This window comes from Ambystoma mexicanum, chromosome 1p (assembly GCF_040938575.1).
Source record: "Ambystoma mexicanum isolate Mex_15411 chromosome 1p, UKY_AmexF1_1, whole genome shotgun sequence".
Classification (NCBI taxonomy): domain Eukaryota; kingdom Metazoa; phylum Chordata; class Amphibia; order Caudata; family Ambystomatidae; genus Ambystoma; species Ambystoma mexicanum.
Window position 1 is genome coordinate 176,169,818 of NC_090921.1, and position 12,908 is coordinate 176,182,725.

The window sequence follows — 12,908 nt, forward strand, 5'->3', positions numbered from 1 at the left end:
GATAGCACGGTTATCATAGAATGACGTATAATACCGCCAGTCATCTCTGCACCGAGAAACCGTGCTCTTCCACGTGAGAGAGATCGGCAGTTCCACGCGCAGAGCTGCGATTGGCCCTCAAGACACACTGTCTGTACCGCATTGCTGTGCTTATCCACCGCTCCTTAGCATCCTCGGCCTTTCCCCCAAGTGGCTGCTGCATCTGTTGCCATGGGAACGAATGGTGCCCAGCCAGGGGAAGGGCGATACGCGGCTACCGTCTTCGGCTGGATTGAGACGGGGCTGCAGGCTGACTGGGGCCGCGATGGGTGGTCCTGGTCTCCTGCTGGCGCGCTCAGCTACCTGGCCAGGATCCCGTGACCTGCGTTTCTACCGAGGAGGCGTGCGCCCCCACCCCACACCCCTCCTCTGCTGTCTCTAGCCTGCTTGCACGGCGTGTCCTCGGCCTGCGCTGAGGCGGTCGTGATGAACGCGTGTGGGGTAAGTGCTTGGCACCCATTCGTGAAAGTAAAATGAATGTGACCATTATTGTGTAGTGCTTAATATTCTCCCTCTGTCTCCCTCTTCCCTACTCTGAGCTGAGGTATCACACCCCTTACTAATTCCCCCTCTATCTGCCTCTTCCCCACTGTGAATTGAGATATCACACCTCTTCCCAGTTCTCCCTTTATCTGCTTCTTCTCTACTCTGAACTGAGGTATCACCCCCTTCACAGTTCTCCCTCTTTCTCTTCCCTACTCTAAACTTAGGTATCACTTCCCTTCCCAGTTCTCCCTCTATCTGTCTCTTCTCTACTATGAACGGAGGTATCACACCCCTTCCCATTTCTCCCTCTATCCGTCTCTTCTCTACTCTGAACTGATGTATCACACCTCTTCCTAGTTCTCCCTTTATCTGCCTCTTCTCTGAACTGAGATATCACACCCCTTCACAGTTATCCCTCTGTCTCTTCCCTACTCTAAACTTAGGTATCACTTCCCTTCCCAGTTCTCCCTCTATCTGTCTCTTCTCTACTATGAACTGAGGTATCACACCCCTTCCCAGTTCCCCCTCTATATGTCTCTTCTCTACTCTGAACTGAGGTATCACACCCCTTCCCAGTTCTCCCTCTATTTGTCTCTTCTCTACTCTGAACTGAGGCATCACACCCCTTCCCAGTTCTCCCTCTATCTGTCTTTTCCCTACTCGGAACAGAGGTATCACACCCATTCACAGTTCTCACTCTATCTGCCTCTTCCCTACTCTGAGGTAAGGTATCACTTTACTTTCCAGTTCTCCCTCTTTCTTCCTTTTTCATTCTCTGAACTGAGATATCACACCCCTTCCCAGTTCTCCCTCTACCTGGCTCTCCCCTACTCTGAACAGAGGTATCACACCCCTTACTAATTCTCCCTATATCTGCCTCTACTCTAGTCTGAACTGAGGTATCACTTCCCTTCCCAAGTCTCCCCTTATCTGCCTCTTCCCTACTCTGAACAGAGGTATCACACCCATTCACAGTTCTCACTCTATCTGCCTCTTCCCTACTCTGAGCTAAGGTATCACTTCCCTTCCCAACTCTCCCCTTATCTGCCTCTTCCCTACTCTGAACAGAGGTATCATACCCCTTCCCAAGTCTCCCTTTTATTTCTTTATTGTGATGTGGATTACATGAAACCTTCCACAAATTCATTAAAGAAATATTTGAGATAGCACACCTCTTCCCAGTTCTCCCTTTATATGCCTCTTCCCTACTCTGACCTGAGGCATCACACCCCTTCCTGGTTCCCCCTCTACTGGTCCCTTCACTACTCTGAGCCTAGGTATCACTTACCTTCCTAATACTCTCTCTGCCTGCCTCTTCCCTACTCTGGGCTGAGGTGTCACACCGCTTCCTGGTTCCCCCTCTACCCGTCTCTTCACTACTCTGAGCCTAGGTATCACTTACCTTCGTAATACTCTCTCTGTCTGCCTCTTCCCTACTCTGAGCTGAGGTATCACACCCCTTCCTGGTTCCCCCTCTACCCGTCCCTTCACTACTCTGAGCCTAGGTATCACTTACCTTTGTAATACTCTCTCTGTCTGCCTCTTCCCTACTCTGAGCCTAGGTATCACTTACCTTCCTAATGCTCTCTCTGTCTGCCTCTTCCCTACTCTGAGCCTAGGTATCACTTACCTTCCTAATACTCTCTCTGTCTGCCTCTTCCCTACTCTGAGGTGAGGTATCACACCCCCTCCTAGTTACCCCTCTACCTACCTCTTCCCTACTCTGAGCCTAGGTATCACTTACCTTCCCGATGCTCTCTCTGTCTGCCTCTTCCCTACTCTGAGCCTAGGTATCACTTACCTTCCTAATACTCTCTCTGTCTGCCTCTTCCTTACTCTGAGCTGAGGTATCACACCCCTTCCTGGTTCCCCCTCTATCTGCCTCTGCCCCACTGTGAATGGGCCATAGGTGAAGCACATGGTGTGGCGGGTGGTCCCATGTAAATTCATTGTAGGCTGGCTTGCCTGCAACCATCTGTAACAAAAGCGTGTTCAAGTATAAAGCTATTCCCTCATAAGGTAAGACTGGGCTGCGGGAAGTGTGATTCATCAAGGGAAGTTGACTTCTGGAAAGTGGGCAAAATCGTGGTGCGTCACATCCACATTACTAATGACATTATTTTCTGGAAGCAATCCCACCCCATACCACCTGGCAAAGTTCTACCAATAGACCAATGTCTGGCAGGATGGAAAATAGAGTGGCTGTTGTCTCTGTTGGAAGGTGGTTGCTAGGAGCCTGTCATACATTGGTGTCAGGAATGTATGCAAGGGGCGGGGCAGCGCAGATGCGCAGCTGTCCAGCCCCTCCTGAAACGTGCAGGTCACCTTTGAGAATAAAATGATCTGCATATTTTTAAAAATAGTACAAATGAAATGAGAATATTCTCTGTGCTCCTTTGAGAATTGGCCACAATATTTGCATTATCTTTGGAGCAAACACTTTAGTTTAATATACAAGTGCGGTTGTTTGTGTAGTGCACATTTCACAGAATCGCTTCTAAGTGCTCCCCATTGTGGGAGTCAAAGGAAATACGACTCATTTAAGTAGACAGATGAGTCCAAGATTGCATAGTTTGGTGAAGTGTGAAATCTGGTTTTCTGGTTGCACAGTTTGCAATTTTTTGAGGTTTCAGACCTCACGGCATTCCATTGCATCATTAGTTTTGCACCAACATCCAATCACTGGCCAGAGATAAACAAAGCCCTCTGTGCAAGTAGATGAGATGCTTGAATGTAGTCTTTTTAAGTGTCACCGGTTGGCAGTGGCACTTTAATTTACTCTGCACATGCAACAGAGGTGATGTGTGGCTCAGCTCCACTTGGGCTCTTCTTTCACAGAGGCACTGGAGCCGAGCCAGAGCTAAGCGTTAGATTCTAACTAGGCTCGAGCCAGCTCTGGCTCCTCCACCTCTACTGTCCAGGAAGAGAAACATCGCTGGGGACGCCCTATCTAAACCTCATGCTTCCGACTCCTCAAACCAAAGCTCCTGGACCGTGTCACCAGCACGAGCTGTCCAGGCCATAAACAAAATGGTGGGCCGACCACATGATCCAATAGCACAAAATCATCAATGGAATGACATCAGACACCATGCCTTCCTTATACTTTTATGCCATGAGCCTGGAGATCTCTGGAATGCTCTGATTGGCCCCAAAAGACCAGTGCAACTGACTGGTACCAGAATGACAAAAGCACTGATGGTCAAAGCATGGGATCAGCTTCCATTAATTTGCCACAGACTGAACGAGTTGTCTTCAGTCCTTAAAGAAATGGAAACCACATGTAAGGAAAAGTGGCATAATGTATAAAGGCAGTAGAAATCCATACCAAGATGCCCTGCCCTGGATGGTGTTGACACACACATATGATAAGTAAGTACTCTTTACTCTACATGGCCAGAATAAACCTCAAAGGGAGGAAACAATTTGATTGGCCGTACCAAACGCGAGTTGTTTAAGAGTTTTGTGTTGTAGTTTTGTATGGATTGTAGTTGCTTCATCATTCACAATGTCCCCGTGAGGCCAACTGCCTGCATGCCATATTCAGAAAGCACTGGTCCGTTAGACCTGGTCGACAATGACTTTCTTTGCTAGAAATGTACAAGAAATCTATTCAGAACATCCTGGTGGTAATACAGAAGCTGCAGTTTTTCAGCCGGCAGGAGGCACAACGGCACTAGGACCTCAGGAGAAAGGTGGCGGTGACGCCCTCGCTCTCTAAGGAGAGGAACGACGCGCCAGCGTCAGGCGAACCAACCTGCTCGAAGTTACCCAGAAGCTGCAGTTTGGCAAGCCGGAAGGAGGCACAACGGCACTAGGACCTCAGGAGAAAGGTGGTGGTGACGCGCTCGCTCTCGAAGGAGAGGAGCAATGAGCCAGCGTCAGGCACGCCAAGTTGCCGGAAGTTACCCAGAAGCTGCAGTTTGGCAACCGGCATGACAAAAATGTACTCTTATGGTTCATTGCTTGTTCTATTTAAATCATGCTGGTGAAGCTTTTAGACGTCCACTGTGCTGTGTGACCCACCCAAGTATGTTGCCCTTTTAATGTGATGTGTCCCTCCCATGTGTATTGCCCTTTTAAGATATGTCATGGCCCAAGCTAATAAAAGGACCCCTGCAGGCCCGTGCATCAGAACGGCTGCAGTCTCCTTAAGAGGAACGACTGAGTCTGTCTCTCATTTAGGCCTCCCGGCCCACACCGTGTGAACACGGGCCTGCATGCCATGGTGCTGTGGGGCCCTTGTGCCAGTAAGGTGGCAAGGGTCTGCATGGTCAAGGGTATGGCCCGCCGTGTCCGCACTTAAGGCCAGGTGTCCCTTGGCAACCCCCTGAGGCAGTGGGCCTCCAGGGTGCTGGTGACCCATTGCACCCCTTGGGGCTGGCTTGATGACAATAGCTGGCCTCCGCAACAATGGCGACGAAGGAGAGGAACCATGTGGTGTAGTTGGTTGCCCGTGGGGAAAGGAGGTGAGGGTGGCATCCATCTGCGGTGTTGCCCGCTGGGGGAATGAAGGCACCATCCTTCGCTGCGCCGCAGAAATGAGGGAGTAAGCTGTTCACCACTGGGGGAAAGAAGGCGGCACCCATTGCACCTTCTGGTCTCATAAGCAAGCATAGATCTTTCATAGGTTTAACAAAATGCTCCTGGGGCTGAAAAACATCTTGGGTCTGGGACTCCTTTACTTTGCTTGATCTTGAGTCTGTTTTTAATGTTGTGTCGAGCTTAAAACCTTAATTTCCTGCTGAAGATCCTTGTCCAGCAAGAAAGGTATAGGAACCCTTTTTCAGCTTCGCGCCTTACTTTTTACAAGCGCTCCATCGTTCTTTGGCACAAGAATGCTTTCCTGACTCTCTGAAAATCGGTTATCTTGGCCTTATATTAAAAAAAGTGAATCTGGATGTTAACTCTTTATCTAATTACTGGCCAGTCACCGGTCTCCCATTTCTCAGAAAATTCCTGGAGAGAGAAGTAGTCCTGCAATTAAATGCCTGAATAAAAAAGTAGAAATGAAGACCATGTTAGTCAGGTTTTCATGCCGGCGACCCTCCAGATTTTAGTCGACATAATAAAGTGAACTAAATAGTCATAGGTGCCCCTCGGCGAGAACGAACACGGCTAAATTACCTGTTCTTTAGGAAGGTACATACTCCAGAGTCCGCAGCCACACTTTAGCTCACTGTACCTTTCACAGAAGGAAAATATCCATTTGCATATCAGTCTTTGTCCCGCCCACATAATAAAGTTGTTACATGGTGGAGGCTCATGTGTATGTAACTGCAGCATTCAAGGCTATCGACCTTGAGGTCCTCCTGAAGACATTATCACAAAGAATGAGTATCAGAGGACTAATACTAAAATGGATACTGTCCTACATGACCAATCAGAGACAAATTATTATAACGGAAGCAGAGCGCTCAGGCCCTTTCCCAATGCCTTATGGAGATCCTCAGGGTCCTATTGTATCACCCGTGCTATTCAGGCTATACATGAGCTAGTGCACGATTCTATATCGGAACATAAAGTATCAATATGCAGACAACACACAATTGTATCTATAGATTTCTGCAACTGGAGACGTAAAGCGTCTGAGAGTGTCTCCAGGATATTGAGAGATGGAGGGCCGCTCACTTTTTAAAACTGAATCCAGACAAGACAGAATTCCTGGTGCTTTCACACGGGAAACCCGACTCATCGCTACTTCCCCAGGTGGCGAATATTGCTGGAACGTCTAGACCAGAGGTCTGCAACCTTTGGCTCTCGAGATGCTTTGGACTGCACGTTCTATCTTCTCTAGGCAGCATACTCAATGGTGAGAGATCATGGGAGTTGTAGTCCAAAAACATCTGGAGAGCCTCAGGTTGCAGTCCTAACTTTCTCCGATTCCCCAGATAAACTATCAGGTAAAAGCCGTACATTCCCATCTCCCTTCGCTGAGAGCATTAAAACGAGATGCAGCGATTTCTCACTTTTGACATTAATCCAAGCACTGGCTCTATCACGAATAGGTTTCCTTTCTCATGGGGTACCCTAATTCGTTGCTTGCCACTCTAAGATCGGCTTTAAATGCTGCCAGATTGGTGCATTGAGCGAGGAAATTTGACCATAGTTCACCAATCTTGAAGGACTTCTATTAGTTACTGATTGAACAGGGGATTAAGTTCAATATCTGTTTAGTAAACTGAGGATTTCAAGAGGGCCGCGAGGACTACGTTGTTGAGAATCTCTATTTCTGGAAGTGCCAAGTTTGAAATGCTCTTTTTGAATGAAACAGGCATTTTCTGGGTGCATGAATGACCCGCCAAAAGAGTTCTGTCTGAGCGAAGACTTCTTCAAATTTCAGAAACGTATTAAGGCCTGGCTATGGAAAATGGCATTTTAGGATTTTAGAGATTGTGCCGATCAACTTATTTTTCTGCCTTTTTACTATTGTTCCATGGTAAAATATTTCTTTAGGAAATGATCTGATTTTAATTTACGTTTTAGAAGTTGTTTTAGGTTTGGAACAATTTCTCTGTCTATCGCCAGTTAAATAATATTTGTATACATGTTTTTACTGTACAGCGCTCTGATGCCCTGGGGTTAGGTTCACGCTATAGAAAAGCCTTGAATAATGAACAAATAATAAATATTAATATACCTGTGCACTATGGATGGCCAGCATGCATGCATTCAGATGAAGGGTCTGGCATAACCAATGGCATCCCTTTATCACTCACAAAAGGATGGTCAAGCTGAGTGATGTAGCAGGACTATTCTAGACAGGACTGGAACCATGTAGCCAGATGAGAGGCTTCGATGGATCCAAGCATATACCAGTGATACTGGGGTACTCACCCCTTAGGTTTGGGAGCAAGCAGATCACCAGTGGATCTGTATTCTGGAGGTACCCTAATGGGAACGGCCCGGAGGAGGACTATCTTTAATGTGATCCGAAGTCACCTGGATCTGGGACTGGAAAGGAACATGCCTGAGCCAGGCTGCAGAGGTTACAAAGAGAGGGCACTGCCCATCAGAGGTACTGTTCTGGTTTGGAGTTTGTCATGCCTTCCTGAGGGATGTTTCTCGAGTTCTCCTCTGTGGATCTGCGCAATCATGGCCTATGACCCTGATGAACAAGTGGGAGTGAGAGAGGGAAAGAAACAGAATGAGAAAGAGAGAGAGACAGACTAATTTTGGGGACCTCCTGCTGTGTGGGGGGGGGGGCATGAGCATACCTGCTTACACTACAATGAAGCTCAGGAGAATCCGGTGGTCGATCCCTTCCCGCATCATCCCCCATTGCGATTGGCTGAACCCGAGCGGAAGCAGAGCACATCATACCAGTGCGAGGAACCTTGCATACCAATACCATGCGTGGAAGAGCGAATAAGCTCACCGACCTACTGCCAGCGCGCCTGTAAGGTACGATTGGTCGATTGATAGCTTTACAGCGCATGCAAAGATTATTCCCACAATCTGCTGTATGTAGCTTAAAGCATATTCATATTCTTCTCCTCATCTCCTTCATATTGCCCATTGAAAACCCTAAACAGATCCTATGTCGCTCGGCCAGGCTTTGGAGCTTGCAGACAGATGCATTCTTGGACTTGTAGTTCCGGACCTTGAGATGATCGTGGACTTCAGGCTCGCTCTGGGGGCGTGTGTTAGGAGTTTGGGACCAGAGGGAAGAGTGGTATATATGTTGTTGCTTTATTTCAGATGTCCAGGAGGTCCCAAAAAGAGGGCTTGGATTGCAATATTGCATCGCAGAGGTTATTGACATCAAAGTACTTACATCCATTGGAATTTGACTTGTGTTCCACTTACTAGAGCTCGTAAATAAGCATACAGTCACCGTGTATTCCCGGCTTTGTTCATTAATAAAGGTTGCTGGAGCCAGTAAGGTACATTTCTGTTTGATCCCTCTTCATAGAGGTCCAGGTGATAGACTCTACGTAACCTCTACAACCCTGCTCATGTCAAATATGGTAATTGTGCCACGACAGGTCACCATACCATATCTCCAGGACTAAAAAAAGAATGGGGTTGCAACTATGTATTAAAAGTATTGTTAGATGAGTGTAGTGCCTCGTCGCCGCCGGCAGCGTAGAAATAATGTGTTAATCTTTGTGATGGTTTATCCCATAGGAAGAAGAAGATGGAAGAAAGTTACGTCAATTCCTCTCCGACCTCGCCCTACTTGGCTCGCTGCAGGTATGCAGATGCTTTTGGAATGTTTAGACACACTCATTACTATATCCTTATAGACAGAGGGAGGGGCTGCTATCGTGGGATAATGACCCGGCACCAAGTTATGGCACGAGGCAGCAACGAGGGCCATAGGTTGGGGAATGGTCATTATCGTGAGTGATAATGACTGCCCTCCCAGGGTCTATAAGGCGATTAGCACATGGTGGTAGTAGCAATACATGGTCGGAGTTTTGGTGGTGAAAAATAAAAGGTGTTTTCATAGCAAGTTAAGTAAGTAGACAAACTGAGTTAGTAAATTAAGTGTGGTTTTATTTTGCAATATTTAGATAACAAGGATCTCTTCTTAAGGTTATCATTTTACCTGCAAACTTGGATGAACTGGAGCGGGTGTAACATGAGCATGCATTAAGTGCCCTTCAAAAGTGTACAGTTTCTTCATAAGAAAGCGAAATAATGTCCAATATGTGACCTTTCTCTTTGGTAAAATGAATAGGCTGTGCAGCCAAAGAGAGGCTCCTCCCAGTGCGGAAGTGTCTTGTTGAAAGAAATCTTTCCTGAAAATTGCATTGCTCCTTCCCTGTCTGCGGTGAGGTGAGAATGTTCAGAAGTGATAATGACTCCTTCCTCAGTGTTTTCTGTGATGAGGTGAGAATGTTCAGAAGCGATAATGACTCCTTACTCAGTGTTGTCTGCGTTAGGTGAGAATGTTCAGAAGCGATAATGACTCCTTACTCAGTGTTGTCTGCATTGAGGTGAGAATGTTCAGAAGCGATAATGACTCCTTACTCGGTGTTGTGTACTTTAGGTGAGAATGTTCAGAAGCAAGAATGACTCCTTACTCAGTGTTTTCTGTGTTGAGGCGAGAATGTTCAGAAGCGATAACGACTCCTTACTCAGTGTTGTCTCCGTTGAGGTGAGAATGTTCAGAAGCGATAATGACTCCTTACTCGGTTTTGTCTACGTTAGGTGAGAATGTTCAGAAGCAACAATGACTCCTTACTTAGTGTTTACTGTGTTGAGGCGAGAATGTTCAGAAGCGATAATGACTCCTTACTCGGTGTTGTCTACGTTAGGTGAGAATGTTCAGAAGCGACAATGACTCCTTACTCGGCGTATAGGGCTATATTGCTGGACCTTCTCGGATCTTTGGCTCAGCTTTCACACACATCTTTTCAGGGAGCCTCTGCACCCTCAAATTTCCTACAGGTAAAAAGGTACCTGTTTTTTTCTGACCCAGTACCTTCTGGCTTTTTTAGTTCTTGTTGGTCGATTTTGCCTGTTGGCTATGCATAACACCTTTCAGTAGAGCACCTGTATACCTCCAGGCGCTTTGGTGTGCGATATAAATAAATTAACATAACATAACCTATTAATATCTATATATGCCTACCTTTGCCTCTTGTCGCTTAAAATGGAGATGGTAATATCTCAGTTCATCTGTTTAACTACTCAGTGCTATCTACTCAGTGCACTCTACTCAGTAAAATGTTACGTGCAGTGAAAGAAAACGAACTTGGTGCATCAAAACCTCTCCATGTGTGTATCTTGGGACATGAGCCTGATACCCTCTGAACGGCAACCAGGACACTGTACATTAAAAAGTCTGTGGTAGATAAAAGGAAAAAAGGTGTGTTGTATAAATGTGTAGGAAATAATATTGTAATATCGAAAATAGAAAAACAGAAAAATATAAAGTATGAAAAATAAATATAAAAGACACAAAATAAAAAAAAACACATCCACATAAATATTACAATATATAAACAAATATAACCAACATATATTTTCACCTTAATGCAGACTGACTTCTCGGGGTGCACGGCGGAGATCCTCATCGGCACACCCGCACCCCTCTTTCCCGCCACTTTCTGGCCGGCTTACCTTGGCCTTCTCCCTGCTCCCACCTCCGAGGCTAAGAACCTCAGGGTTATATTTGACCACTCACAATCCTTCTCTCCTCATATTTCCGACGTCATTAAGAAGTCACACTATCAGCTGCACCTCGTCAGAGGTATTCTTCCCTTTCTCTCCTTCTTCCAGAAACTCACTGTCCCTAGAGCTCTGGTTCTCTCTAGGCTGGACTACTGCAGCAGCCTCTTTCTAAATCTGCCGTCCTCTACTCTCCGTCCTCTGCAACTCATCCAGAATAGGACTGCAAGACATGTCCTTGCTCTCAACCTCAGGGATCGTATCTCTCCAGCACTGGAATCACTCCATTGGCTCCCAGTGGCTGCAAGGGTCAACTTCAACACCCAGCGCATTTTCCACAAGGCCTCCCGGGGCCGGGGACCAAATTATCTCCAGCTTTCTCTTCGGAAGTATCTTCCTACTCGAGCACTTTGCTCCTCCACCTCCAACTCCCTGAGGGTGTCGCTTTTCCAAGCAACGAGTTGGGGGCAGATATATGATATGATAGGTTATTTATAAAGTGCTTAATACCTAGAGGTTTCTAAGCGAGTACGCAGGGAATCGAACCTGTGTTGCTCCGTGTCGTCTTGCTTCCAAGGCGAGCACGTTGCCGCTGAGCTATCATGCCGAGACAAACGATCTCTCTCTTCCGCTGGCACCTCCTCCTGGAACAGCCTCCATGCCACTCTGAAACCTGAGCAGAGCCATCTCCGGGGCCAGAAGCAGCTGAAGACTTTCCTCTTTGCTTCTGCCTTCTCTCTCTCTTCTTCGCCCTTGCTGACCTGCCTGATACTGCACTGGTTACTTGGCTACCCTCTGAACCACGGGCCCCAGAGGTTCCTGCCCTCCCAGTTGCACACCTGCACTGCCCCCTGGCAACGCTGCACTTGTGGCTGTATCTGCAATCCTACAACCCCCGCCCCCTGCTTGCACTTATCTGTCACCTGTTTCTCTGCACTTAACCCTGCACTGCCACCTGCTGGCCGCACCTATGTCTTGTACTTGCTTCTCCTCCCCCTCCTCTTCTCCCCTTCCCTCTCCCCTGCACTTGCGCGATCTCAATGTCACTGGGCCTAGTAAGATCGTTGTCTTGTTCCCCTCCCATGCCTCATCGCGTCTTGAAACATGTGTATCGGCGCGCTATAAATAAAGTATCATTTTTCACGATGCGACCTCCTTGAATCTGAGCCTCTTCATTCTTACCACATCCGCATTATGCAACATGATACAGGGGCGGCCATTACTCCCCCTCCCCTCCCCTCTCTGTGCTCGCAGTAAAGTGAAGCCTATCATGTTTTCACAGATTGAACACGCCGTAAGTGTATTAAGCTGTCTCTTCTTCAGTGCGTCTATAAGAGAATTTATTTTGTGAAAATGAACTGAGAACCTTTCTAGTGTGGGAAAATACAGCAATAGGCTTATGTTTAACTGACCATATAAAGAACATTTCGCAAAACATCCCTGATATTGACATCTTGCCAGCACATGAAAGCTGGTTTAAGGACTTACCTGCCATTTACACTCACTCTCTCTCTCTCTTGTCCCCTCTCTCTCTTTCTCTCTCTCTATTCATCTCTCTCTCTCTCTTTTCCTTTCGCTTTTTGTGTCTCTCTCTCTTGCTCTTTTGTCCCCTCTCTATCACTCTCTCTTATCCCCTCTCACTCTCTACTCCTCACTCTCTCGCTATTACCCCCCTCTCTCTATTCATCTCTCTCGCGTTTCCTCTCTCTCTTGCTCCCATATCCCCCCTCTACTCCCTCTCTCTCTCGCTATCTATTCCTCTCTTTTGCTCTCCCTTTTCCTCTCGCTCTTGCTCTCCTGTCCTCTCACTATCTCTCTCTTTTCCTCTCGCTCTCTTGTCCCCTCTCTATCTCTCTCTCTCTCTCTTTCTCGCTGACTCTCTATTCCTCGCTCTCTCTCTCTCTTTTCTCTCACTCTCTATTCCTCTCTCTCTATATCTATTCCCCTCTCTCTCTCTTTTCCTCTCTTTCTCTGTTTCTCTCTCTCTTGCTCTCCCTCTCTCTGTTTGTCTCTCTCTTGCTATCCTGTCCCCCCTCTCTCTCTCACTCTCTATTTCTCTCTCTCTCTATTCCTCTCTTTGTTCTCTCTCTCTTGCTCTCCTGTCCTCCTCTCTCTCTCACTCTCTATATCTCTCTCTCTTCCTCTCTCTCTCTCTCTCTGTTTTTCTCTCTGTTGCTCTCTGGTCCCCATTGTCTCTCACTCTATTTCTCTCTCACTCTCTATTCCTCTGTCTCTCTCTTTTCCTCTCTTTCTCTCTTTTC

The 12,908-nt window shown here is 47.0% G+C and overlaps 1 protein-coding gene across 2 annotated transcripts in view; it reads left to right on the forward strand.

The window, feature by feature from the left end:
* The first annotated feature begins 270 nt into the window (after positions 1 to 270).
* Positions 271 to 12,908, forward strand: part of LOC138567734 (uncharacterized) — a 169,830-nt gene continuing 157,192 nt past the window's right edge. Inside the window, exons 1-2 of one of the 2 annotated variants that reach the window (XM_069646214.1) lie at positions 271 to 480; positions 8,656 to 8,721. In XM_069646214.1, the coding sequence (XP_069502315.1) occupies positions 466 to 480; positions 8,656 to 8,721 (81 nt within the window). In that variant the 5' untranslated portion in view covers positions 271 to 465. The remainder of the gene's footprint in view (positions 481 to 8,655; positions 8,722 to 12,908) is intronic. The other variant, XM_069646216.1, reaches the window with a different exon arrangement.